This window comes from Neoarius graeffei, chromosome 24, assembly GCF_027579695.1.
Source record: "Neoarius graeffei isolate fNeoGra1 chromosome 24, fNeoGra1.pri, whole genome shotgun sequence".
Taxonomy (NCBI): domain Eukaryota; kingdom Metazoa; phylum Chordata; class Actinopteri; order Siluriformes; family Ariidae; genus Neoarius; species Neoarius graeffei.
This window is the reverse complement of record NC_083592.1, coordinates 35,420,119-35,447,116: the sequence shown is the minus strand read 5'-3', so window position 1 is coordinate 35,447,116 and position 26,998 is coordinate 35,420,119. Positions and strand designations below refer to the sequence as shown.

The 26,998-nt window shown below is 41.1% G+C and overlaps 1 protein-coding gene across 2 annotated transcripts in view; it reads right to left on the bottom strand.

Moving 5' to 3' along the window:
- edil3a (EGF-like repeats and discoidin I-like domains 3a) overlaps nucleotides 1-26,998 on the bottom strand; it is a 499,492-nt gene that overhangs the window by 133,468 nt on the left and 339,026 nt on the right. For both annotated transcript variants that reach the window (XM_060907106.1, XM_060907108.1), the window contains exon 5: nucleotides 14,768-14,949. In XM_060907106.1, coding sequence (XP_060763089.1) covers nucleotides 14,768-14,949 — 182 coding nt within the window. The remainder of the gene's footprint in view (nucleotides 1-14,767; nucleotides 14,950-26,998) is intronic.

Here is a 26,998-nt window from a genome sequence, read left to right as displayed (position 1 = left end):
GATCATCAGAAACCCCTTTAAAGATCTGGATCTTAGTTAAACAAGACGGAGAAGTGATCACGGCGCATTGTAACTGTATGGCTGGGGAAGAATTTTGTCATGACCTTGCATATGGACTTTGTGAGGAGTAAACAAAGCAACAGCTGGGGAATTTAGTGCTTCGTGACTAAAAAATGTACCATAAAATAATGACACATACCAAGAAAAGTACTTGGAAAACACTAAGGACATAGCTGAGAGGGATACAACCCTTTCACCAAGTGATCACTGCAAACTCGAGCGTGCTTCGACTCAGCTCCCTTCGATTTCAGTGAGAGGTTCAAAAGCCACCTTTCTCGACGTCTTTTTGTGAAATCCTGTGTTCGTTCACCCTTTTTTATTCATTCACGGGGAACCCTGAAGAAACTTTTATCAGTTTCACGGTTTGATTGATTCGAACAACCTAAAACAACGCAAGCGTAAGGCATTTTTCATGCGAGCAATGAACCTTCTCCGTACAAACGCTTTATCAACTGAGCTTTGTTAGGCCATCAACTGAAGTTCTGAATAACTAATGAGGCAGATTTGACATCACGTGAAACCCAGCAATAGCCTACATTTAAACTGCAATAAAACACAAACACTATGATCCAACACATGCATTTTATTAAAAGTAGTCAGCATGAATGAACACTTTGCAAACTTTGTGAACTGAACATATAGGTTCAGTCACTTCTTCCAGCTTGTCCCACTGACACGTGTGGAGTCGCTGCCATGTGGACCCTATTCTTCATTTACACGTGACGTCCTAGCTAATTATGCATAAGGCTTTGAACCGGAAGTGGGCCATGTTGGAGGATATACACAAACTCACTCGGTGCATATTTACTATAGAAGATATGCTCAAGAGGTTGTTACGCTCAAACATTCCTTTGGTTTCTTCAATATGCCGACTCTTTGTGCTGTAACTGGATGCGAGCACAACTCTATTCAAGACAAGGGAACTTATAAGTTCCTTAGAATTCCAGCAATTATAAATAATCAAGGAGAAAAAAACAAGAGAGTTGTCCACGGAACATAGACGTCAATGGCTGTCCGACATAAACCAGGCTGATCTAAGCAATGAGAAAGCAAAAACCACACGAGTCTGCAGTGAATATTTTAACAACGGCACATGCTACAAACTAGTTATTAATGAAAGCTTGCAATATATAAGGAATATTGGATCATTTAATAGTCTGGTCATGCAGAAACTCGCCGCTGTCAAACGTGACAAAGCCGTGATCATCGAGTGTGTGATCTGACAATCAAAGGGCTTCTACAATTATTTTATTTTAAAAAGAGCTGTATATAATTTTTTATGATGTTGCTTTTATTTTGCTTTTTTCTTTCCGTTAGGGAAACCAGCTGATTTCTACAATTTTACAGATCCAGACTGGGCTTCAAGACAAAATATGGGCCACAACAAAATCAAAGATGGTACTAAAGCTTGAAATGCTCGGCTTACAGAGCGCAGAAAGAAACGTAAAATTACTGAAGAATCTTCCCAAACGATCACAGAGTCAATCGAACAATATTCATGTCAATCCACTCCCTCAAATACTGCAGCCTCCTCGCCCAGTGAGTGCTCTTTTATAACTAAGTATGCTATATAGCGTGTTAGATATCTATCTTTTGAAGCAATGAAAATGATTGTTTTTACAATAGATTTGAGAAATTACTCCAAGCTTCTAAACGTAACTCCTCTTTACCTTCCAGTCTGTTCTCTTACCAATATATATATATATATATATATATATATATATCATCTCATTATCTGTAGCCGCTTTATCCTGTTCTACAGGGTCGCAGGCAAGCTGGAGCCTATCCCAGCTGACTATGGGCGAAAGGCGGGGTACACCCTGGACAAGTCGCCAGGTCATCACAGGGCTGACACATAGACACAGACAACCATTCACACTCACATTCACACCTACGGTCAATTTAGAGTCACCAGTTAACCTAACCTGCATGTCTTTGGACTGTGGGGGAAACCGGAGCACCCGGCGGAAACCCACGCGGACACGGGGAGAACATGCAAACTCCGCACAGAAAGGCCCTCGCTGGCCACGGGGCTCGAACCCGGACCTTCTTGCTGTGAGGCGACAGCGCGAACCACTACACCACCATGCCGCCCCTATATATATGCGCGGCACGGTGGTGTAGTGGTTAGCACTGTCGCCTCACAGCAAGAAGGTCCGGGTTCGAGCCCCATGGCCGGCGAGGGCCTTTCTGTGTGGAGTTTCCATGTTCTCCCTGTGGGTTTCCTCCGGGTGCTCCAGTTTCCCCACAGTCCAAAGACATGCAGGTTAGGTTAACTGGTGACTCTAAATTGACCGTAGGTGTGAATGTGAGTGTGAATGGTTGTCTGTGTCTATGTGTCAGCCCTGTGATGACCTGGCGACTTGTCCAGGGTGTACCCCGCCTTTCGCCCATAGTCAGCTGGGATAGGATCCAGCTTGCCTGCAACCCTGTAGAACAGGATAAAGCGGCTAGAGATAATGAGATGATATATATATATATATATATATATATATCCTCCAACATGCTGGCGTTTAATGACAAAAGCAGTTTTGGTCATGTGGTTGCAGATGAAGAATTGATTCACATGTCATATTAATTGAAGCATAATTTTACACCGGATGCCCTTCCTGCCACAACATTTAAACCGCAACACACGAATGAATGATTTCCCATTTCCGGGCTTGAGAAACAACCATTCACACCTACAGTCAATTTAGAGTCACCAGTTAACCTAACCTGCATGTCTTTGGACTGTGGGGGAAACCGGAGCAAACCCACGCGGACACGGGGAGAACATGCAAACTCCACACAGAAAGGCCCCTGTCGGCCACTGGGCTTGAACCCAGAACCTTCTTGCTGTGAGGCGACATTGCGAACCACTACACCACTCTGACACCCAAACTGAACATATACACTACAACACTGACATGAAATGAAAAACAGCCTTGCTGTTATTGATTAAATAAAAACATTCAAAATTAAATGTATGCCTCTCTTTTGGATGTCGCATCCACATCTTCCATTCCTTTCAGAGCTTGATACTTTTCTGTAGTATTGCTGGCCTCCTCAGCATCACTTGATGTTTCTAGCCGAGAGACGTCTGCATTGACATTTCAGAGTCGAGCTAAAGTGCAAGGCTGTTGCTAGAAGCTCACATAGTGTGCTTTTGGCTTTTCAGCTCGTGCGACGCACAGTCACATGACCAACCACTCAGTGATCATAAAAGCAGAATGTTTTGCATTATATAAGTTTAATTGTCCTGGCACCATGTTTTATAGGTCCGTTTTGTCATCATGGACATTTTGTCCATTGATATCTTCATCTGCCAGACAACTCCACGTGATGCCGATTAGAAGGCACGGGACATGCATTGCTTCCTCCTGTCGGTCATAAACACCACATTTGGTTTTTGCAAACAGAAATGATGTCCATGTTTATTTGCATATAAAGTGGAGAAGTGAGGTCTGATCACAAGTGGGTCACTTGAGATGTGTGTGGAGACGCAATAAATTCCAGGTATAAACAGACGTACTTAGAGCTGTCCTGATCACGCAGGACACATTAATAGCAGGTCTGAAAGGACCCTGAAATCCTATCAGTCAGGTGATCTCAGACTGCTCTCAATTGAACTCTGGAGCAGTTCGAGTGCATTGAGAAAGCAATTCCACCTTACACTGACCCAATTGCAGAAAGTGAACCAAACATGCCATGTATTATGGGATGCGGGATGCTGAACAGACCTGCAAGGTGAAAACTGAGCCAAAATCATTTGTAGAAATGCAATGAGTTCACTGTACACATGAAGAAAAACAGAAAATAAATGCTGGATTTGAGACACAAAGTGCTTTCAACTCGTTATTTATGCAGTGAGGTCCAAAAGTCTCTACCCACTCGCGAAAAGGCTTCTACTTTGCATTCGTTTCTAATATAAAGCAATAATTTTCATGAAAAAATTATATCATTCACAACAACCTGAGTGAAAAGTAGAATCTTTGAAATATTTATATGAATTTCAGAGTTTCTTCGTATTTGTTTAGTCCCCTTTTTGCTTTAATTACAGTGTGCACTCGAGCCTGCATAGACTCCGCAAGTTTGTTCAAAACCTTATGATCCATTTTGGATCAAATCCATCAGAGTGTCATCTGAATACATGTTTCAACAAAAGAGATTGGACATAAGGAAAACCTGACCTTCTGTACAAAGCAGTTACTGTAATATGGTCAATATCACACATTTGCTTAAGGCCCGGTCCCACTGGCCGATGGACACAAAACGTATGCAAAAAGGACACAGCGGACGAACAAAATTTCGGGGGTGGCGCTATCCGTTTTCATCCGCTCCAGAAATGGACAAAATTGGCGAAAATTTGCGAAAACAGAACGGAAAAGAATGGACGTGGGTAGTACCGTATTTTCTGGACTATAAGCCGCTACTTTTTTCCTAGGTTTTGAACCATGCGGCTTATACAAAGGTGCGGCTATTCTGTGGATTTTTCTTCCACCGCTAGGGGCGCTCTAACCGGAAGTAGAATCAAAAATAATGCCGCTTTTCCACTACAAACGCGGCTGAGCCGTGCCGTGCCGAGTCGAGCTGAGTCGAGCTGAGCGGGGCTGTTGGAGTTGCATTTCGACTACAACCGCGCTGAACCGTGCTGGCTGGAAGTGGGTGGACACATTGGGTGGAGTTAGCGAAAGTGGGTGGACGTCACGTGATGTCGTTAAGCAGCGCAAACAGTGACATCAGTGACAGTGGCGGAACAAGTCAGAGCCGGGCCGGGGGCGGGGCAAATGACCGGGCCCTTTATTAAAGCTTATCATAACATCATTTTAGGCTACAAAATGTCCGCAACTGCGGTGTTTACCAATTTCAACACTACCGGGTGCAACTATGTTATTTAGTACATCAAGTCCTTCAAATGAACATGTAACTCAGAAACAAAAAAACATTAGGATACTGTACATGGCTCATAATAAAACATCAATAGCCTATACTGCGCACATTATTTGAAGGGCATACGAATGAGTGCTCAGAGGTTGCAACGGTGACAGGAAGAGTCAGAAATAAAAGGAGGGCGGTGCAAACCTCACTGAATGCACTGTGTTTACCAATTTCAACACTACGGGGTGCAACTATGTTATTTAGTACATCAAGTCCTTCAAACGAACATGTAACTCAGAAACAAAAAAACATTAGGATACTGTACATGGCTCATAATAAAACATCAATAGCCTATACTGCGCACATTATTTGAAGGGCATACGAATGAGCGCTCAGAGTGGTGACAGGAAGAGTCAGAAATAAAAGGAGGGCGGTGCAAACCTCACTGAATGCACTGTGTTTACCAATTTCAACACTACGGGGTGCAACTATGTTATTTTGTACATTAAGTCCTTCAAACGAACATGTAACTCAGAAACAAAAAAACATTAGGTGACATACTGTACATGGCTCATAATAAAACATCAATAGCCTACTGCGCGCATTATTTGAAGGGCATACGACGAGCCTTGCGCTCCGCGAACTTGTCCACGATGCTCTGTATGTCACTGATTCAGTGATCTTTTAAGCGGTAGTCTCACGACCCAAATAGTAAACAATAAACATGGAGGACATGGAGTCGTTAGTGTTGCTGGTCTTGGTGCTGTGGCTTGTTGTCACCGACAACGCCAACAGATACTGGCAAGAGCGTATAGATGAGGCGAGGCGCATAAGGCTTCAGAAATTCTCGTAATTCATAATTATTCTCCTTCCGGGTTTGCGGTGTTTACAGATCCCAGCGTGCTCGCGGGGCGTGTGTGGGCATGTGAGGACACGCCTCCTCACCAATCAGTGCACAGGGGAGTGTCTGCTCACGCCCCCAACCTCAGTCGGCACGGTTTGGCTCGCTTCAGCCCCACTCCAAAACGGTGCGAGTTTTAGGGGCTAAGCAGGGCTGAAACGAGCTGAGTCGTGCTGGTTTTTGGTAGTCGAAACGCGAGCCGTGTCGGGCTGAAGTGAGCTGAAGCGAGCTGAAGTGAGCTGAAAAAGGGTAGTGGAAAAGGGCCATAAGATAGACGAAAAATCATTGCAAAGAAGAATTAGCAGATCTTTAGCAGATAGAACACGCACGACAAATTACTAACTGGTAATTATTTTCAAATCCAGCGAAGATGATTAAAGTGACTTGTGGTTTCAAACACAGGAGAAATGAAGGTAAATAAATACCGGTTATTTTCTCTTGGTTCTGTTCCGTTTTAATCAGCAAAGTTGCTGCCGTGTTAAAAGGCACTGTTTGGAAAGAATCTGTTCAGGTACATACATGTACATTTACAGTACAAAATCGTTCTGTACATGCAGTAAATATCTAATTTTTCAACATAGATATCTGCGGCTTATAGCCCGGTGCGGCTTGTATATCTTTTTTTAAAATTTTTTTTAAAAATAGAGCGGATGCGGCTTATATACAGGTGCGCTCTATAGTCCAGAAAATACGGTATATAGCGGGGATGTTAAACACATGTTCATAGGAAGCCTAGCGGATGAAAGTGGATGGAAGTGGATGACAGCTCCGAAGGGGTTACCGGTGATAACTGAGAAGTGGACGCATAGCAGAAAGAGTGGATGCATAGCGGATGAAGGGGATGCATCACGTGCGCCTAACGGAAACAAAGGGGATGTTGCGCGGATGTATATCGGATGCAGACTGTTCACTGCGCATGCGGGGGGTATGAATTGCGTCTGCTCCGCGGATATAAAGGGATGCAGCACGCACGCCGTCAGCATAAACGTGCTTGCGGCTACATCGATACATCTCTACTACTAGATGATTTTCTCCCCCTTTTTATACAAAATATCGATTGTCCGCTAGGTGTCCTTCTACATACTCTAGACATACTCCAGACATCCTAAATATACGAGATACATCCCAGATATAAACGCTTTGTCCGTTTTGAATACTTTATATACGAGATGCATACGCTTACATCCTTTCTATTTCTGTGCTACTAACGATGAATAGACGTTTCATGTACCTTATCTTTCCTCCCTCTTTCCGTTTTCAGCTGCAGCGGATGTGAGTTGCGAGGATGCCCAGAGGATGCAGAGAGGATACAGCAGACGTTTAACGGATGATAACGGACATAGAACGTTTGTTGCTCGTATATGTCGCAGATTTACATCGTACACGGCGGAAAGTTCATCCGTTCTAAAAGTTTTGTGCAGCTCAAAACTTTTTGCGCGGATGAAATCACAGTGGACGGATGCTCGATGGATAGAGCGTATGAAGCACGTATGCAATGAGTACACAACGGATGCGTAGCGTTTTCCAACGGATGGCAAAGATTTTTTTACGTTTTACATCCTCTTTGCATCCGTAAGTGCAGTGGGACCGGGCCTTTACATTTAAATTGGGACCTAAAAACAGTGCAGAATGTTGCATATTAAATGTTCAAGATACTGAAAATTTTCTTTCTTTCTTTCTTTTTTCTTTCTTTCTTTCTTTCTTTCTTTCTTTCTTTCTTTCTAATATTTAAAATTTTTAAATGCTTCTGTTTATTTCCAATTTAAAAAAAATCCCAGATTTTCAGTGTGATCTCAGATTTTTGGACTCCACAGTATAATTAACTAATTTATTTACTTCTGTGTTGTCTGTGCTCTGGTGGTTTTTATGTTTTATACATGCATTTGGCAAAAACTTGTTTATCTTTTCCATTACTGTGTTTCTGACCAATAAATATGAATACCTCTACCATTCTCACCCCTCAGATAATATTTTCAGTTTTGTTTAATTATATACAGTGTGACAGACAATTTCACGTTTGCTCTGATTCAGGCTCAGGCAGATGGAGATATATATATATATATATATATATATATATATATATATATATATATAAAAGGGCGGCACGGTGGTGTAGTGGTTAGCGCTGTCGCCTCACAGCAAGAAGGTCCGGGTTCGAGCCCTGTGGCCGGCGAGGGCCTTTCTGTGCGGAGTTTGCATGTTCTCCCCGTGTCCGCGTGGGTTTCCTCCGGGTGCTCCGGTTTCCCCCACAGTCCAAAGACATGCAGGTTAGGTTAACTGGTGACTCTAAATTGACCGTAGGTATGAATGGGAGTGTGAATGGTTGTCTGTGTCTATGTGTCAGCCCTGTGATGACCTGGCGACTTGTCCAGGGTGTACCCCGCCTTTCGCCCGTAGTCAGCTGGGATAGGCTCCAGCTTGCCTGCGACCCTGTAGAACAGGATAAAGCGGCTAGAGATAATGAGATTTTATATATATATATATATATATATATATATATATCCTCCAACATAGACACAGACAACCATTCACACTCACATTCACACCTACGGTCAATTCAGAGCCACCAGTTAACCTAACCTGCATGTCTTTGGACTGTGGGGGAAACCGGAGCACCCGGAGGAAACCCACGCGGATACGGGGAGAACATGCAAACTCCACACAGAAAGGCCCCCGTCGGCCTTTCAGGCAGGTGGATTAATAGGTGTAAAAGACGCACAAAACAATTGGCTTATACTTTAACCCACAGTGTGTACAGTATTTTCCTATTTTTGTTTTCATATTACAATTACCAGAGCATATTGCCCCAAGTCTGTCCATCCATTCTCCCACAATTCACATGGTGCACTGTTCCAAAGCACCAAACCCTCTCCCATATGGCATCATTAAAACCAGACAGACATCATAAGAACTTGATGTTCCTTGTTTCATTCACTTCCTCTTCCTTCTCCTCTTTCTTCCACAGGCCTGACTGCGACACTTTGAGTAACCTCTAGCTGTGTGCATAGACCATTAAAGTCAAAGCAAGAACTTCTTGAAAATCTTGTGTTAGGATTACCTGGCCTTTTAAACAGATGAAAACACTTTAATTAGACCAGCATTTTAAAGATACATTAGTTTCAAGGTCAAATGGCATTAGGAGGTCATAACAAATTGGCTGAAATGATTACATTTAAGTCACTGATATTTAGCTCTTATGCTTGTCTTCTTGCTTTTTAAAGCAGCCTTTTCTGCACGAGTCTTTTCCCAGGCTATCACTTGTCAAAAACTAAAATGTTCCAAAATGAATATAAACAGACAGACTGTCTGTAACAATATATTCATTCATTCATTCATTCATTCATTCATCCATCCATTTTCTGTACTACTTATCCATTGGGTAAACTGGAGCCAATCCCATCCATCCATCCATCCATCCATCCATGGATAAAATTCATGTAATAATAATTTTAGCAAATATTGTTCTCTTCCTGGGCGGCACAGTGGTGTAGTGGTTAGCACTGTCACCTCACAGCACGAAGGTTCAGGTTCAAAGAAGGTTCAGGTTCAAGAAGGTTCAAATCTCAAAAACTGATATTGTATTCACAATAGAACATAGACAACATATCAAATGTCGAAAGTGAGACATTTTGAAATTCCATGCCAAATATTGGCTCATTTGAAATTTCATGACAGCAACACATCTCAAAAAAGTTGGGACAGGGGCAATAAGAGGCTGGAAAAGTTAAAGGTACAAAAAAGGAACAGCTGGAGGACCAAATTGCAACTCATTAGGTCAATTGGCAATAGGTCATTAACATGACTGGGTATAAAAAGAGCATCTTGGAGTGGCAGCGGCTCTCAGAAGTAAAGATGGGAAGAGGATCACCAATCCCCCTAATTCTGCACTGACAAATAGTGGAGCAATATCAGAAAGGAGTTCGACAGTGTAAAATTGCAAAGAGTTTGAACATATCATCATCTACAGTGCATAATATCATCAAAAGATTCAGAGAATCTGGAAAAATCTCTGTGCGTAAGGGTCAAGGCCGGAAAACCATACTGGGTGCCCGTGATCTTCGGGCCCTTAGATGGCACTGCGTCACATACAGGCATGCTTCTGTATTGGAAATCACAAAATGGGCTCAGGAATATTTCCAGAGAACATTATCTGTGAACACAATTCACCGTGCCATCCGCCGTTGCCAGCTAAAACTCTATATTTCAAAGAAGAAGCCGTATCTAAACACGATCCAGAAGCGCAGACGTCTTCTCTGGGCCAAGGCTCATTTAAAATGGACTGTGGCAAAGTGGAAAACTGTTCTATGGTCAGACGAATCAAAATTTGAAGTTCTTTATGGAAATCAGGGACGCCGTGTCATTCGGACTAAAGAGGAGAAGGACGACCCAAGTTGTTATCAGCGCTCAGTTCAGAAGCCTGCATCTCTGACGGTATGGGGTTGCATTAGTGCGTGTGGCATGGGCAGCTTACACATCTGGAAAGACACCATCAATGCTGAAAGGTATATCCAGGTTCTAGAGCAACATATGCTCCCATCCAGACGACGTCTCTTTCAGGGAAGACCTTGCATTTTCCAACATGACAATGCCAAACCACATACTGCATCAATTACAGCATCATGTCTGCGTAGAAGAAGGGTCCGGGTACTGCACTGGCCAGCCTGCAGTCCAGATCTTTCACCCATAGAAAACATTTGGTGCATCATAAAACGGAAGATACGACAAAAAAGACCTAAGACAGTTGAGCAACTAGAATCCTACATTAGACAAGAATGGGTTAACATTCCCATCCCTAAACTTGAGCAACTTGTCTCCTCAGTCCCCAGACGTTTACAGACTGTTGTAAAGAGAAAAGGGGATGTCTCACATTGGTAAACATGGCCTTGTCCCAACTTTTTTGAGATGTGTTGTTGTCATGAAATTTAAAATCACCTAATTTTTCTCTTTAAATGATACATTTTCTCAGTTTAAACATTTGATATGTCATCTACGTTCTATTCTGAATAAAATATGGAATTTTGAAACTTCCACATCATTGCATTCCATTTTTATTTACAATTTGTACTTTGTCCCAACTTTTTTGGAATCGGGGTTGTATGTGGAGTTTGCACATTCTCCCCGTGTCCGCATGGGTTTCCTCTGTGTGCTCCGGTTTCCCCCACAGTCCAAAGACATGCAGGTTGGCTAATTGGTGGCTCTAAATTGACCGTAGGTGTGAATGTGAGTGTGAATGGTTGTCTGTGTCTATGTGTCAGCCCTGTGATGATCTGGCGACTTGTCCAGGGTGTACCCCGCCTCTCACCCATAGTCAGCTGGAATAGGCTCCAGCTTGCCCACAACCCTGCACAGGATAAGCGGTTACAGATAATGGATGGATGGATGCTCCCTTCTTCTGTTCTGAACATACACTGCCTGTAATTGATAAGCTTTATCAGTATGTAACATTGTGGTGAAACTAACAGAACCAATACATTCTGTATCAAGAATAAAGTTTATGTGGAGTGCCCATGTCAGCACATTTCACGATAAGATGTAAACAAGTTTCACTTATGCAAGCCTTTATCTATCTCAAACCTTTTCCCCCCATTCCCTTTGCATATAAATAGCCCATGTATTTTATAAATAAGCTTGAGCAAGTAGAACCTTGTTGAATAAATTGAGGTTCAATTCTTGAGTCAAGCATTGAACCTAACAATATAGTAGGCATATAACAATATATCATGTGATAATAAATCATGATATGAAGTTATGACGATTCAAATCGATAAAATTTAAAATAAAATCACAATTATTAGCAGCCTGCATAATCTCTTAGTTTTCAAGCTGTAATTGTGTTATATATACAGCAGGGGGCATAAAAACATACTATCGTGGGAGTATGTGACTTCACCCCAGGTGAAAGTAACACAGCTCTGACACCATGAAAACACACAGAAAAACGGATCTAAAATGGGAAGGAACTGTTGTGCGATTAACTGCACAAATGTATTTCACAAGAAGCTGGCAGATCTTCTGACAGACTGCTGAAAGCAAAAGAGATGAAAATAGAGGCAGTAGGAATGTTCACAAAAGTTTCTTAAGAAATGGCCTATTTGTTATCAACTTATTTCATTTTTAATAACAGCAATATTTTAGTTAATAGCTATAATATTTTAGTCCAGCCTTTACAACTGGAGGTAAATAGGCGAATTATTGTTGTTTGTTAAGAAAATGGAACAAAATGTTTTTTTATTATTTAACAAAAATGAATATTTAAGTTGATAAAGAATAAGAAAATAAATGGTGCTTTTTATTAGTAATAAAACTGTCTTTTTTTTTCTAAGATAGTGTAGGAAAATCAGATCATGAACCAAAGTTCATGAATCAAATAGAATCGTGATGGACAGTTCTTCATCAGAGAGGCCAAAATTATGAAATTATTAAGATTGCCTGAACTTGTCAGCTCAGTGATGTTGCTAAAGTATGGAATTCAAGGCAAAATGTACTGAAAACCATATTTAAAAAATCATCACCCCAGTTATAGCAATGTCTCTTCAGAGAAATCTACGTTTGAATTTTAAGAAATTAAAGTTCAGTTTTTTTCTGACATAAGTCCGTTACTGACTTCTTTCCTCATAAAAGATTTTGTGTTCAGAGTTAAACATAGCCCATTTCACTATTAGCCCATTATTTTAGAGTCAAAAGATACCCCATATGGTGTGAATTTTTTATTTAATACCATTATCTTGAGTACTGCAACTAAAAAGCTATCGCGTTTTGCTGTGAATGTAATTCAGTTACTGAAGAACTACCCAGATACTGTGTATATATATATATATATATATATATATATATATATATATATATATGAATGATAGGGTAGTATATAATTTAAAGTTTGATCTATGATCTCACATAAAGGCACAAGGAAACAAAACAATATAAGGTTCAAGTAAAAAGAAATCAAATTTTTATGAGCAGAATTTGGCAGCTCTGTGCGTTGGTCAATTCCCCGACCACTTTTAGTCATAAGGTCAAACTGTTTCATGCAGTGGCATGGAGATAAAGTATTATACCAAAAACTCTTATTCAGTCAAGAATATTCAGTTGCTGTGCATGCTACAAGGATGTGTTTAAGGAATGAATCAGTTTCACAAGGCACCACTCATTGTGGAAATGAAAGTAAATGGAGTGAGACTTCTCTCCACTGTGATTGTCTTGCATATCAATCAAATGTTCTCTACTGCGGATAGTTTCAAAGAATACCAAATGATCTAGAGGAAAGACTGAAGCAGAGCATTGATATGCACTGATATGTTGCACTGTCAGTTCCACGATATCACTATCGATCAATCAACTCGAGATGCACTGACAACGTTCATGCAGTCAGGAAACACACTCTGAATTTTATATGAATAAAGGATTGCATTGTGAGGTTCTGTAAGCACCGGCAGAAATACTGTCCAGGTCAACAAAGTTCACAACATGAGAAGGGTATGCTAAAGGCTTCAGAAGCAAAGCGGCAATGAATACGATGTACATATTGATCTATATCGAAATTGCTTCATATAAGGGGTGTCTACATATGATCCGGGTTTTGAGCTTTGCACTCTTGAAGCAGTGCTACATCATCAAGGCACTTTTAAAAAACATCGATCATTTATAGAGCCGACTCAGTTCTGCATGGTTTTAAATCCAGCATGTGTCTAAAATCACAAGCGAAAAAAGAAAAAAAAAGTTCTGGCTTTGGTCATCCTTTAGAGAAGACAATAGGACAAGAAGATATGTGCATGAGACGAGATTTTTCTCAACAAACTAAAAGCAATTTAAACTCATGTGAGATCTCCCGAGCCGTTATGACTCATTCCAGGCCTGTTTAAGGTTGAATCAAAATGACTTTAGTGTCATCCTAGAGAAGACTAATAAATCTTGAAGCTTATATTCAATATCCATCATTATTCTATCCACATTCACTGGATATGAGCAATCACATGCTCTAATTGGCTACTCTACTACTAGGATATCAGCTCATATACCGTGAGTAGAGAAAAAAAATGGCGGCGCATGTTGCTGAACCAACCAAGGATGAAATAAAAACTCTACTTGGAAACAAAACCCTAAAAATATCAAAAAGCAACAAAATATAGAATAAAAGTATTTCATGATAAGAACATATCTTTTTTTTCAAGAATTATTATCGCATTTTTCACAAATTGCTACTGTAATTTTGCCTGTTTGTTTACATTCTAAGCAGAAATGATTTTGTCGGATGTTTTGTATAAAGTTTTTACTGATCAAATTTGCACAAAATTAAAATAAAATGCTCTGTTTCTCAAAATCCAGTGAATGTGGATAGAATAAAACAGTTATTCCACTCAATCTCGTCGTACATGGCTTATAGCCGACTCGGTGCTACGTGCCTCGTCGGCTATCAGCTCATGTACGGCTCGATTTCATGGAATAACTGTTAAATATTGTGACACGTAATAATTAGCAGCTCCTCCACTGTAAATAGTAAATCACGTCTTTGCTACTGTACGTCATATATGAGAGATCATGTTATTGGTTACACTTTGAAAAGATTATCATTAACTGGGTCATAGTTAAATCGGAGTGAACTTTAAGCATAGTGCCAAGGCATCAAATCCAAGTGGTGCATGCTACCCAAGGCACTGTTGCTTTTGAGAAACAATGGCTTAGGCAGTGCAAAGCATTTTCCTTCTGTTCGTCTGTAGGCAGCCCAAATGTTACTCCTCAACAAATCTCGTGCAAAAATCATCAGCATTGCATTAAAAAAAGAGCACTTTAATGGACAGCAATATTAACCTTTTACTATTAACTATAAATCTTTCCCTCATCCTAACTTAAGGTTAAAATCTTTCAATAAAAGCACATCCTAAACTTTCATTTTCATTGGGTGATGACACAGCTTTGTTCATGTCCACGGTCATTTTGTGCATCTGTTACCTGGATCCAGGGCCATCTGTCATTTTCGGCAGCCGTCCAGGCGTTCACCAGTCCTTTTTTGTTGAGGCGGGCGAAGTAGGGGTACCACTTCTGCAGACCAAAGAGAGCACGGTGGGTGGAGGAGGCGGTGATCTGCTGGTTGGAGATGATGCCACCTTCCATGCCAAGTGGGCCAGAACATTCTGGGCAAGACAAAGACAAGATATTTGAGGGCATTCTGTCACTGAATGTTAATTATGTGAAGATTAACGAATGAATTTAAGGTTTGTGGATTGAATACTAAGCAAACTAAATGAATGCATAGACCGCTTAATAGCCCAGGTGCCTGGAACAAGCATATTTAATGGTCTTGATGAGAAAAGAAAAAAAATGTTTTTACTACGCACATTGGCTGAGTAGCAATCTGGCTGAGTGTAGAATGGTTTTCACTAGCATGCAAACTAACTTTTGAATTATCGACATGCATGTACGTGGAAATGTTCAGTGTAAAGGACATCACATTACTCAACATCGTAACCTTATAGTTAGACGTATTATTAGCCAAGGTGCCAGCTAGTGACGAGAAAACACCACAACTCAAAGTCAAAAGATGGCCAATGACTTGTTTTTTTGTCGAGGACATAAACATGATATTTTACAAAATGTGTTTTCTTTAATCTGTATTAATCCATATAAGTAGCTAACTAGCTTGCCGTATGTTACTACATGATGTTAGCTACCTCTTTTTTAGCCAAGCCAGTTAAGTTTCTGGGCAACAAAATCATGGCACTGGAGCATTTATTAGCCCAGTTGATTAGATAATGTATGCACGATTTTTCCATCCCTGAATAGTCACACAAATTCAGTTGTTCAGCTGCTAGTTTTTATGTATATACAGTACTGTGAAAAAGTATTTACCCCCTGATGATTTGTTCTATGTTTGCTCATTTGTCACCTTTAATTGTTTTAGGTCATCCAACTAATATAAGATAAAGATGATGCAAGTAAACACAAAATGGAGCTTTTAAATGATCACTCCATTTATTAAAAGTAAAGGGTTAATCAAAACCTGTATCACCTATGTGAAAAAGTAATTGCTCCTTAAACTTAATAACTGGTTGGGCCACCCTTAGCAGCAACAACTGCAATTAAATGTTTGTGATAACTTGCAATGAGTCTTTTACATCGCTATGGAGACATTTTTGCCCACTCTTCTTTGCAGAATTGTTTCAGTTCAGCCACATTGGAGGATTTTCAAGCACACACTGCTTGTTTAAGGTCTTGCCACTAGAGCCCTGCACTCCCGCGGGTGTCCCGCGGGACTCGCGGGACCCGCCGCAAAGCAGTGTGGCGCGGGACAAATTTTGAAAGCTCATTGCGGGCGCGGGTGGGACCGGAAGTGCACATATGCGCGCGTGGGCGGGAGCGCACATATGCGGCGCAGGCGGGAGTGGTGATAAGCTGCAGTCCCACTAACTAAAAATGTGTTTGAAATAAAATTTATAAATTATTAATTTATATCTATCACATATAATTTGTGCTGGATATTTTATTTGGCATTAAGATGCCATTTTAGATGACATTTTAAGATGCCTAAATTTGCAGAGAAAGTCAGATTGAGTGAGGAATAGCATCTTAAATTTGCCATTGATCACCCTAACGGGAAATCCTTTGATCACTCTAATGACTCGCAGTTCACACCCAGCTAGCAAGAGAACCATGAGTGAAATGATTTACTGCTTGCGTTAGTCTACAACTCTAATCAGAGAGACAGATTACACAGTGACGGTAGGCTTGACTCAATGCTATCCCAGAAATCCTTCCTGTAAAATGCAAATTTGGCTGTCCAATCAGAGGCGGCCAAATTTGCATATTACAGGAAGGATTTCTGGGATAGCATTGAGTCAAGCCTACCATCACTGTGTAACCTGTCTCTCTGATTAGAGTTGTAGACTAACTCAAGCAGTAAATCAATTCACTTCTCTTACTAGCTCTGCTTTGCAATAAAAAAAAAAAAAAAACACCACTATTGGTACAAAGCAAGCCTATTCACTTTTTTATGCTGATCAGAGAATTACAATGGTTTCTCATGTGATAAAAATGTGCAATTCGTGATTAAATATTTTAATCGCTTGACAGCACTAATTATTATTATTAGAGACACTACATGCTGAATTCAGAAACAAGGTAAATAATAACAAACGTGAACGTGAGCTGTAGATATTTATACTCAAATCCACTCAAAGTAGGGGGCGGGGCACCATCACGCTGTGTCAAGACAAGAACTTTCCTGAGAAATAACGCGAACGTCTGCATCATGCAGAATTTGCGGGAGGGAGCGGGACAAAATATGGCAGGCGCGGGCGGGATCAGGACTGAAAATCATAATTTTTTTGTGGGCGTGGGTGGGAGCGGGACTGAAAATCATAATTCTTTGTGGGCGCGGGTGGGAGCGGGACTGCACAATGCGGGCGCGGACGGGAGCGGGACTGAAAAATCCGACCCGCGCAGACCTCTACTTGCCACAGCATCCCAATTGGATTCAAGTCAGGACTTTGACTAGGCCACTCCAAAACCTTAATTTTATTTCTTTTGAGACATTCAAAGGTGGACTTGCTTGTGTGCTTAGGATCATTGTCCCGCTGCATAACCCAGCTGCGCTTGAGCTTTTGGTCATGAGCTGATGGGTGGACATCCTCCTTAAGGATTTTCTGGTAGAGAGCAGAATTCATGGTTCCATCAAGTATGGCAAGTCGTCTAGGTCCTGAAGCAGAAAAGCAGCCCCAGACCATCACACTATTACCACCGTGTTTGACTGTTGGTATGATGTTCTTATTTTAGAATGCTGTGTTAGACTTGCACCAGATGCACCAGGACCTATGTCTTCCAAAAAGTTCTATTTTTGACTCCTCAGTCCACAGAATATCATCCCAAAAGTCTTGGGGGTCATCAAGATGCTTTTTGACAAATGTGAGATGAGCCTTTGTGTTCTTTTTGGTTAGCAGTGGTTTGCGCCTTGCAACTCTCCCGTGGATACCATTTTTGCTCAGTGCCTTCCTTATTGTAGAATCATGAACACTGACCTTAACTGAGGCAAGTGAACCCTGCAGTTCTTTTGTGACCTCCTGGATCAGTTGTCGAAGCACTCTTGGTTGAATTTTGGAAGGTTTGCCACTGTTCCATGTTTTCATTTTTTTCCATTTGTAGATAATGGTTCTCACTGTGGTTTGCTGGAGTCCCAAACTGATAGATTTCAATTATTTTGCACATTTGTTCTTGTAACTCTACTTTATGGCATCTTTTAAGATCTGTTAGCCTACTTCACACTGCCAGCCTGGTTCTCTTTTTGGGATATATAGATTGAACTGGTCTGGCAGTAATCATGCCTGGGTGTGGCTCATGAAACTGAACCCAATTATCAATTAAATTTGGTTAATTGGTTGATGGGTTGAGGGTGTAATTACTTTTTCACATAGGGCCAGGTAGGGTTGGGTAACTTTTTTTTTCCATCAATAAATGAAATCATCATTTGAAAACTGTGTTGTGTGTTTAATTGGGCTATCTTTGTCTAATATTAAAATTAGTTTGATGACATGAAACATAGGCGGCACGGTGGTGTAGTGGTTAGCGCTGTCGCCTCACAGCAAGAAAGTCCTGGGTTCGAGCCCCAGGGCCGGCGAGGGCCTTTCTGTGTGGAGTTTGCATGTTGTCCGCGTGGGTTTCCTGCGGGTGCTCTGGTTTCCCCCACAGTCCAAAGACATACAGGTTAGGCTAACTGGTGACTCTAAATTGACTGTGAGTGTGAATGGTTGTCTGTGTCTATGTGTCAGCCCTGTGATGACCTGGCGACTTGTCCAGGGTGTACCCTGCCTTTCGCCCATAGTCAGCTGGGATAGGCTCCAGCTTGCCTGCGACCCTGTAGAACAGGATAAAGCGGCTAGAGATGAAACATTTAACTGTGACAAATATACACAAATAGAACAAATCAGGAATGGGGCAAATACTTTTTCACAGCACTGTATTCAGGTTGTGTGATGCTAAAGTACAAAAATAACACTTCTTCTCAGGTCCATTATCATCAGATGTAACCTGTCATTTTCCCCTGCACTACCTGAATGACAGTCCTTGTTTGTCTTGGTTCCCAACACACGTCTCTTGCTTGTTTGCTCCTCGGTGCCATCTGCCAACATTTTACTCAGAGACAAGCTATCATCATCAAGATTGTTTCCTTGCTCTTGTCCTCCAAGGTGATGCTCTTAACCTAACATGGATTTAGCCACTTTGTTGAGGATGAGTGTTTTTTTCTTATTGTACCAGCATATCATATCAATGACAGACACGTCATACCAGTCAATGCACACTCTTAAGCATGAGTGGGATCAGTAACCGTAGCAGGAGACAGTCATTTCTTTAAAAAATCTTCAACTGGAAAAGAGGCTTTTAGGATCTGTCTAGTATGTCTCAGAAGAGTTATTTTTTCTTTCACATGGTTCTTTGACTTTCCTTATGAAAACCATGGCTTGGTTTTGAGATCAGTACCCTGGTTGAGTACTTGTGTCTGTTTATAACAGTGTCCAGGTCAGTGGGAGTTCTGCCCTGGAGGTTGTGAGGTGACATGGTTTCCTGTGCCATGAAAGTATTATAACAACATTTGCAAAAGCAGAAGCTTGAAGGTTTGATCAACCAACCAATTGGTTGAATATGGATGTCGCCAATCAAATGGGACTTTCCAGTTTTACACTGTTCATGATGTGAATGTTATCAGATATTACAGAAAAAAAAAACACTGTGCTGTACAGCCTGGTACAAAAGTAATTTTAGGTAGCTGATATGTTAGTTCTATGCTGCATGCCAGTGTTGTAGTCGAGTCACTAAACCTCAAGTCCAAGTTCAGTCTTGAGACCCCAGTATTCAAGTCTGAGTCAAGTACAAGTCATAAAAGAAAATTTCGAGTCGAGTCCACTATTGATCTGAGTCGAGTCTGAGAACAAGACTCCAACCGCACCATTTGACAGTGGCTGTTGCTGCTTTTATGTGAAGCCGTTTACAGCACACATGTGAGAGAGTCCACTTGGCACGTGTGCTGTCCGGAGCATGCCCGAAAGTCTATCTGATGCACGCGCCAAGGCACGCAGGTGTAACACTCTTGCACAAAATTAGTACAAAAATTGATGTAGGCATAAATATCTTATGCCAAATTATTATGGCATGTTACAAAAAAAAGAAAAAATCCAAGCCCTTGTCTCCAATTTATGAGTCCGAATGCAGTTAATTTACAAGTCCGACTTATCAGTGCTCAAGTCCAAGTCAAGTCATGAGTCCTTAACATTAGGGCACGAGTTGGATTCGAGTCCAAGTCCTGGATTTGAGTACTACAAGCCTGCTGCATGCTATCATTCATTTTTAAAATTTATCTTTAGTAACTGTTTTCTCCTTGTCAGGATTGTGGTGGATCCAGAGGCTAGTTGGAAACACTGGTGTGATACTAAACCCTGGATTGGACACCATACCATCACAGAACACCATGCACACACACACACTCAAAAATATAGACAATTTAGAATCACTGGTCCAACTACTGGCATATTTTTGGGAGGTTGAAGGAAACCAGAGAACCGAAAGGAAACGCTTGGGGAGAATATACACAAAAATTCAACACAGACAGTAACCCGAGCTCAGGATCCAACCAGGGACCCTGGAGCTGTGAGGTGGGCCTGGCACGCATCATCTCCCCAATAATCTGTAGTGCAGTGTAAATGTATTCATGGGTTTGTTTTCAAGTTTATAATAAGATAGTACCATACATTATGCTGTGAGTTGGCCTAGTGGTTAGCGTGTCTGCCTCTCAGTCAGGAGATCGTGAGTTCTACTCACGGTTGGGTCATACCAAAGACCATCATAAAAATGGTACCTACTACCATCTGGCAAGGCATGCTACAATACGGATGTGAGTGGGAAGTCAAGCTCTCATGGTTACCAGAGGACTGTAACCCTAGCTGTATAGGCGAGAGGCCGAGAGCTATGGAAACGGAGATCGGTGCTGCCCAATGTGCCTGAAGTGTGGGAAGGACTTTAGACTTAGACCATACATCATGAGCCACTATTTTTGGAAAAAAGAAAAACAAAACGTATTCATACAGTAAATGATTTTAAATTTAGAATTCCTTTTATTTTACCACTTCTGTCACCTACACATTCTGCAATCTACATTTTTATGTTTAATACCTGCCCTTTAGTGTTCACCTGAGCTTTGGATGGATCTACATATTTGCACCAGTGATTGATGGTTTCATTTTCATTAAAATTCATAAACTCAGTCAAGTCGTGCAGGTCCTGGTTGTGCAGAAGACTTTGTTTTTATTAACTCTATGATATTCCATGGTGTGTTTTTTCTCTGACAGATTTATTAGCTCTTGGTATCAGTGGGATGTGTAGAAGATGGATGGTATGGATTCCCTAAGCCTGTGTTTCTAATGCTCCCCATCCCCACCCCTTTTCTAGTGCACTATTTAGATTAGATTAGATTAGATTAGATTAGATTAGATTAGATTAGATTAGATTAGATTAGATTCACTTTATTCATCCCACATCGGGGAAATTCACGTGTTACAGTAGCAAGAAAATGTCAAACAGATAAATAAAACTGAAATAAAAATTATTTTCCTTTCGATTACGTTCATTATGTCTTATATTAAATATAGTTAGTTTTTTTTTTTTCTTTTTTATCAGACATCTAATTTTTGGGTTTGTTTACCTGACATGTTTCGACGTACAACTTCCGTCTTCCTCAGAGTGTCACCGGATGTTAATTGGTGACGCATCTTTTATCAGCTGCTGTTTCTGAAGGCGTGGCCTTCCTGTCTGGTTTGACAGGTCGGTCACGCCTTCTACTGTCTGTTTGTCCCCTGCAAGATGGCACTCCAGGTATGGGAGAGCATGTATGCTCCCTCATCCCGGTTGATGGTCCTCGGGCTTCGCTTACGGATCTCCATGGCCTCCCTGATCCAGCGCTGATGTTTGTTATCTTCTGTGCGGATGACTCTGGCATTCCCCCAGTCCATAATGTGATTTTCCCTTTTACAGTGATCTGTTATAGCTGACTTATAATTTTCCTGTTGTGCCTTTTCTTTTATTGTTCGGGTTTGTCTTGTAGCTGTCTCCTTTTCGCACTCTTTCTTATGTTCATGTTTTCTTGTGCTGAAACTCCTTCCTGTCTCCCCAATATAAGTTTTATTGCATAATTTACATGGAATCTCATATATGGTGTTGCATCTGTTGTCCGGATGTATTCTGTCTTTGGGATGAACCAGGATCTGACGGAGAGTTGTGTGTGGTTTGACAGGTGTGTTAACATTGTGTTTCCTCATTACTCTTTGAATGCGTTCAGTTATTCCCCTGATGTATGGTAATGTAACTACTCCCCTGTGTTCTTGTTTGTTAGTTTGTTTTTTCTCTTTCTTCTGTGTTTTGTTGTTTTTAACCTGTTCCGCCCCTTTGGATATTGCCCATTGTGGATATTGACATGCCTTCAGTGCGTGTTGTATATGTTGTTCCTCCTGTTCTTTGTCCTGTGGATCTGTAATTATTGCTGTGCGTTCATGTAATGTTCTAACTACGGATATTTTGTGCATTATGGGGTGTTCGGAAGTCCAGTTTAAATATTGGTCGGTGTGTGTGGGTTTTCTGTGTACTTTTATTTTGATATCCCCATCTTCTGTGTGTTGTATTTTTAAATCCAAAAATGCTATTGACTGCTCCGTTTCTTCTTCATGTGTGAATTTTATATTGCCGGTATTGTCTATGGTGTTGAGATGGTCGGTGAGTTGTTGAGTGTGTCCCCTCTTTACTTTTTCCAATATGTCGTCCACATACCGTTTCCAGAGTGTTGGTCTGTATTCCGCTGGTATTGTAGTGAGTGCTTTCTGCTCCAGATCCTCCATGAAAAAGCCGCACATGATGGCTGATAGTGGGTCTCCCATGGCAAACCCTTCCTTCTGTCTGTAGATTGTATTCCTGAACTGAAAGTATGTGGACGTGGCGATGAATTGAAGGAGCTGAGTGATGTCTTGTACGGTGAGGTTTGTGCGTTTCCTGAGCGTCCTGTCTGTTTTTAATTTGTCTTGTACTATCTGTATGGTGGCTTCCGTGGGTGTTCTGGTGAAAAGAGATATGACATCATGTGAAATGAAAACTTCATCTTGCTGCATTTTGATGTTTTTTAGTTCTTCTGCCAGATGTTTTGAGTTTTTGCAGTGTTGGTCTGTGAGTCCTAGTAATGGTTTAATTATTTCGGTGAGTGCTTTTGATAAGTTGTATGTGACCGAACCAATGCTATCTACTATGGGGCGTAATGGTGTTCCTGGTTTGTGTATTTTTGGTGTGCCGTAAATCCTGGGGATGACATTGGCTGTGGGTACTAAATGATTATAATCCTGCTTATCTATTTTATTTTCATTGAGTAGTGGTTTTAGTAGTGCTTTAAGTTTCTTTTTCTTGTCTTCTGTTGGGTCTTTTTTTTTTTCACTATGTTAACACACCTGTCAAACCACACACAACTCTCCGTCAGATCCTGGTTCATCCCAAAGACAGAATACATCCGGACAACAGATGCAACACCATATATGAGATTCCATGTAAATTATGCAATAAAACTTATATTGGGGAGACAGGAAGGAGTTTCAGCACAAGAAAACATGAACATAAGAAAGAGTGCGAAAAGGAGACAGCTACAAGACAAACCCGAACAATAAAAGAAAAGGCACAACAGGAAAATTATAAGTCAGCTATAACAGATCACTGTAAAAGGGAAAATCACATTATGGACTGGGGGAATGCCAGAGTCATCCGCACAGAAGATAACAAACATCAGCGCTGGATCAGGGAGGCCATGGAGATCCGTAAGCGAAGCCCGAGGACCATCAACCGGGATGAGGGAGCATACATGCTCTCCCATACCTGGAGTGCCATCTTGCAGGGGACAAACAGACAGTAGAAGGCGTGACCGACCTGTCAAACCAGACAGGAAGGCCACGCCTTCAGAAACAGCAGCTGATAAAAGATGCGTCACCAATTAACATCCGGTGACACTCTGAGGAAGACGGAAGTTGTACGTCGAAACATGTCAGGTAAACAAACCCAAAAATTAGATGTCTGATAAAAAAGAAAAAAAAAAAACTAACTATATGAAATAAAAATTAGACAAATGAAGGATTAAATACAAATGGCTATTTGCATTATCTACCGTGAAAAAGTATAGAAAAATTGCCTTATTGAGAGGTTCGGAAAAAATTGCACATTACAGGTAGACTCTGTATATATACATAAATAATATATATAAATATGCATATTTAAGGCCTATATTATTGCACATAATAATTGCATCGATGAGAGATGGCAGAGGTAGTAGTGGTGAAGTAGTGCAAATATAACGACAAACAGGTTATTGGTGCTACGTTACAAGTTGTGGGTGTTATACAGTCTGACAGCAGCAGGTATGAATGACCTGCGGTATCTCTCCTTCTTACACCATGGGTGTAGCAGTCTACTACTAAAAGAGCTGCTTAAAGCCCCCACAGCCTCATGTAGGGGGTGAGAGGGGTTATCCATGATTGAGGTCAGCTTGGCTAACATCCTTCTCTCACCCACCACCTAAATGGAGTCCAGAGGACAGTCCAAGACTGAGCCAGCCCTTCTGACCAGTTTATTAAGTTTCTTCCTGTCCCGCTCTGAACTTCCTCAGCCCCAGCAGACCACAGCATAGAAAATCACTGATGCTACCACAGAGTCATAAAAAAGTCATTGCATCCTTTGTGGTATCATAGTGTGCAATCTGGGACCCAGCTGTAGTGTTTTCACAATGGTGCTTTCTGACTTGAATGACAATTTGTAATGATGGCAGAACAAGTGTGTGTGATCAATCAACGTTCTTCACCATTTCTAGGTAAAGTCGTATTATCCTGTTCAGCCGCTTGGCTTAAAGACTAACAAAATTCAGCATGGGTATAGTAACAATGCTGGCTATTCACCAACAAAATTAATGTCCAAATTTGTTACAGTGCCATACTGTCCTGTGGAAATGTGCTCTAAGGCTTTTTAGAAAGAGGGTCTAGAAGGTCTAGTCTTTATTTGCTTATTTTAACACATTATAACTCACTCATATCATATTTTTTTGAAATGTTATTAGATTTTGCTAGCATATTCTATATGTAGGTTCAATCCAAAGACACACAGTACAAAGAAGCTGTAAAGTTACAGGTTTACTCTCTCAGATGGCTAGTTCATTTATTACAAATTATTTAATACTTGAAAAAAATGGACACAGCCTAAAAACCTTTATGAAGCCTACAATTATCTCCCTGTGTGTTAAGGTCAAAGGGTTCATTAATGTTAACTTTCTAAAAGGGTTTTAGCTGGAACTTTTCTGAGAGAGAGAGAGAGAGAGAGAGAGAGAGAGAGAAAGAGAGAGAGAGAGGTTTCCTCCTACAGTCTAAAGACATGCAAATTAGGTGAACTGTAAGTTATGACACGGAAAATTCCCCAAAGCTGTAACTCATGAACGGTCCACTCCACATACACTCTGCCGGTCTCTGTTTGATCACAAAACAATAAAGGTTTCCCAGATCAACATGTCAGCAACTTCAAATCGATATTAGTGTCCCCTGCTGCCGATTTTCTGAATTGAGCCGAAAAGTTCATCTATTCCGTCGGTGCCCCAATGATTGAAAATCACGTGATTGCATTCCTGTGTGCTGATTGGCCAAAGCTCGAATGGCGTTCATGAACCTCATGCGCTGTGCTGTTTTACCTATCAATATCCCCCAATCAACACGCCCAAATAAACTTGAGAATCATGATTTGAAGCCACATAGTGTCTCATAAATTTAGACTTTGTGCACTATTTGTTAAACTTCCAACCCTTCCATACCATGACACGGTGTGTTGTGAGCCTTTAGTCCCGTTTTTGTTACTCATTTTGACAGTACACATTGAAACATTGGTGCGTGGTTTCTTGCAGATTAATTCAACACCGCTCACATTTCAACCAATCAGCACGCAGCAAAACATCGTGATTTCCAAAATCGCCGCGCCGGCAGAGTAGACTGGAAGTTTTCTTCGTAGGAAAAAAGAAAGTATATATTCGACCATTTGGATCAATATTATCGACTTGAATTGAATAACATGTTGGGCCGAGTCATCTTTATTGATTCATGATCAATATGAGGTTGGCAGACTGGCCATGGAGCTAGCAGTTTACGAAATACATCACTTCTAACACGGGAACCCCCAGCTTTGGGATTTTTCCATGTCATAACTTGTAGGAAAAGAAGACTGAGGAGGATTGTGTATTGGGGCGTGTAGAGAGTGAGTGTGAGTGGTTGTTCATCTCTGTGTTAGCCCTGCAAAAGATTGGTGACCTGCCCAGAGTGTACCCCATCTCTTGCTCAGATTCAGCTGGGATTGGCTCCAGGTTCCCCCAAAACCTGGATGGATGGCTGGCTGGATGGAAGGAAACTCACAGTTTTAGGTTTCTACCTGAAACATTTAAGTTTTCCTCAGCCAAAGATGGAGATAAATGGAACCTTAATAGGGCTGCTTACACTGTCTCCAGACTGTTTCATGCTGTGTTGTTTACAATTCAGTAAATCCCTTCAATTAGAATTAAATTAAAATTTAAATGTTCACCTCCTGAATCGATACTACAAAGTGTAGCCTTCTATCCTCTTTTCTGCTTGTTAGACAATGTGCTATGGGGTGTGGATACTTGGCACCAGTATCCGAGTGCTTCCTAAGTAGCTCTTGTTCTCATCCACAAGGAGAATAAGCTGGGCAATAGAGCATCTTAGAAACCTTGTTTGTGTCTTTTGTGCAACCTTCAATGCCCATCTCATGGAATCACTTAAGACTTAATTTAGTTCGGTGCATTTTTGCTCAATGGAGCAGAAACGGCACCAGCGGTACTTCTCCGCATCATGCATTTCAGTAACCGTGTCAAAAGTGTCCTTGAGACAAAGAGGCTTTGGCAGTGTATGCCTAGCAAAATGTTTGCAAGACAGATATAAATGTTGATAAGACAGGACGAAGAGAGTGTTGTTCAGTTCTGCAAAATTATTCACGCCACGATACAGAAATCCTTTCAAACCCTTTCTTGTTTTATTACAATATGGAATTTCCTTACTGTACAGGCTCTGAGTGAAGTGCAAGTGCCAGCAGGCTAGCTTTTATTTCTGAGCAAGTGAATATTTCAGGTATAAT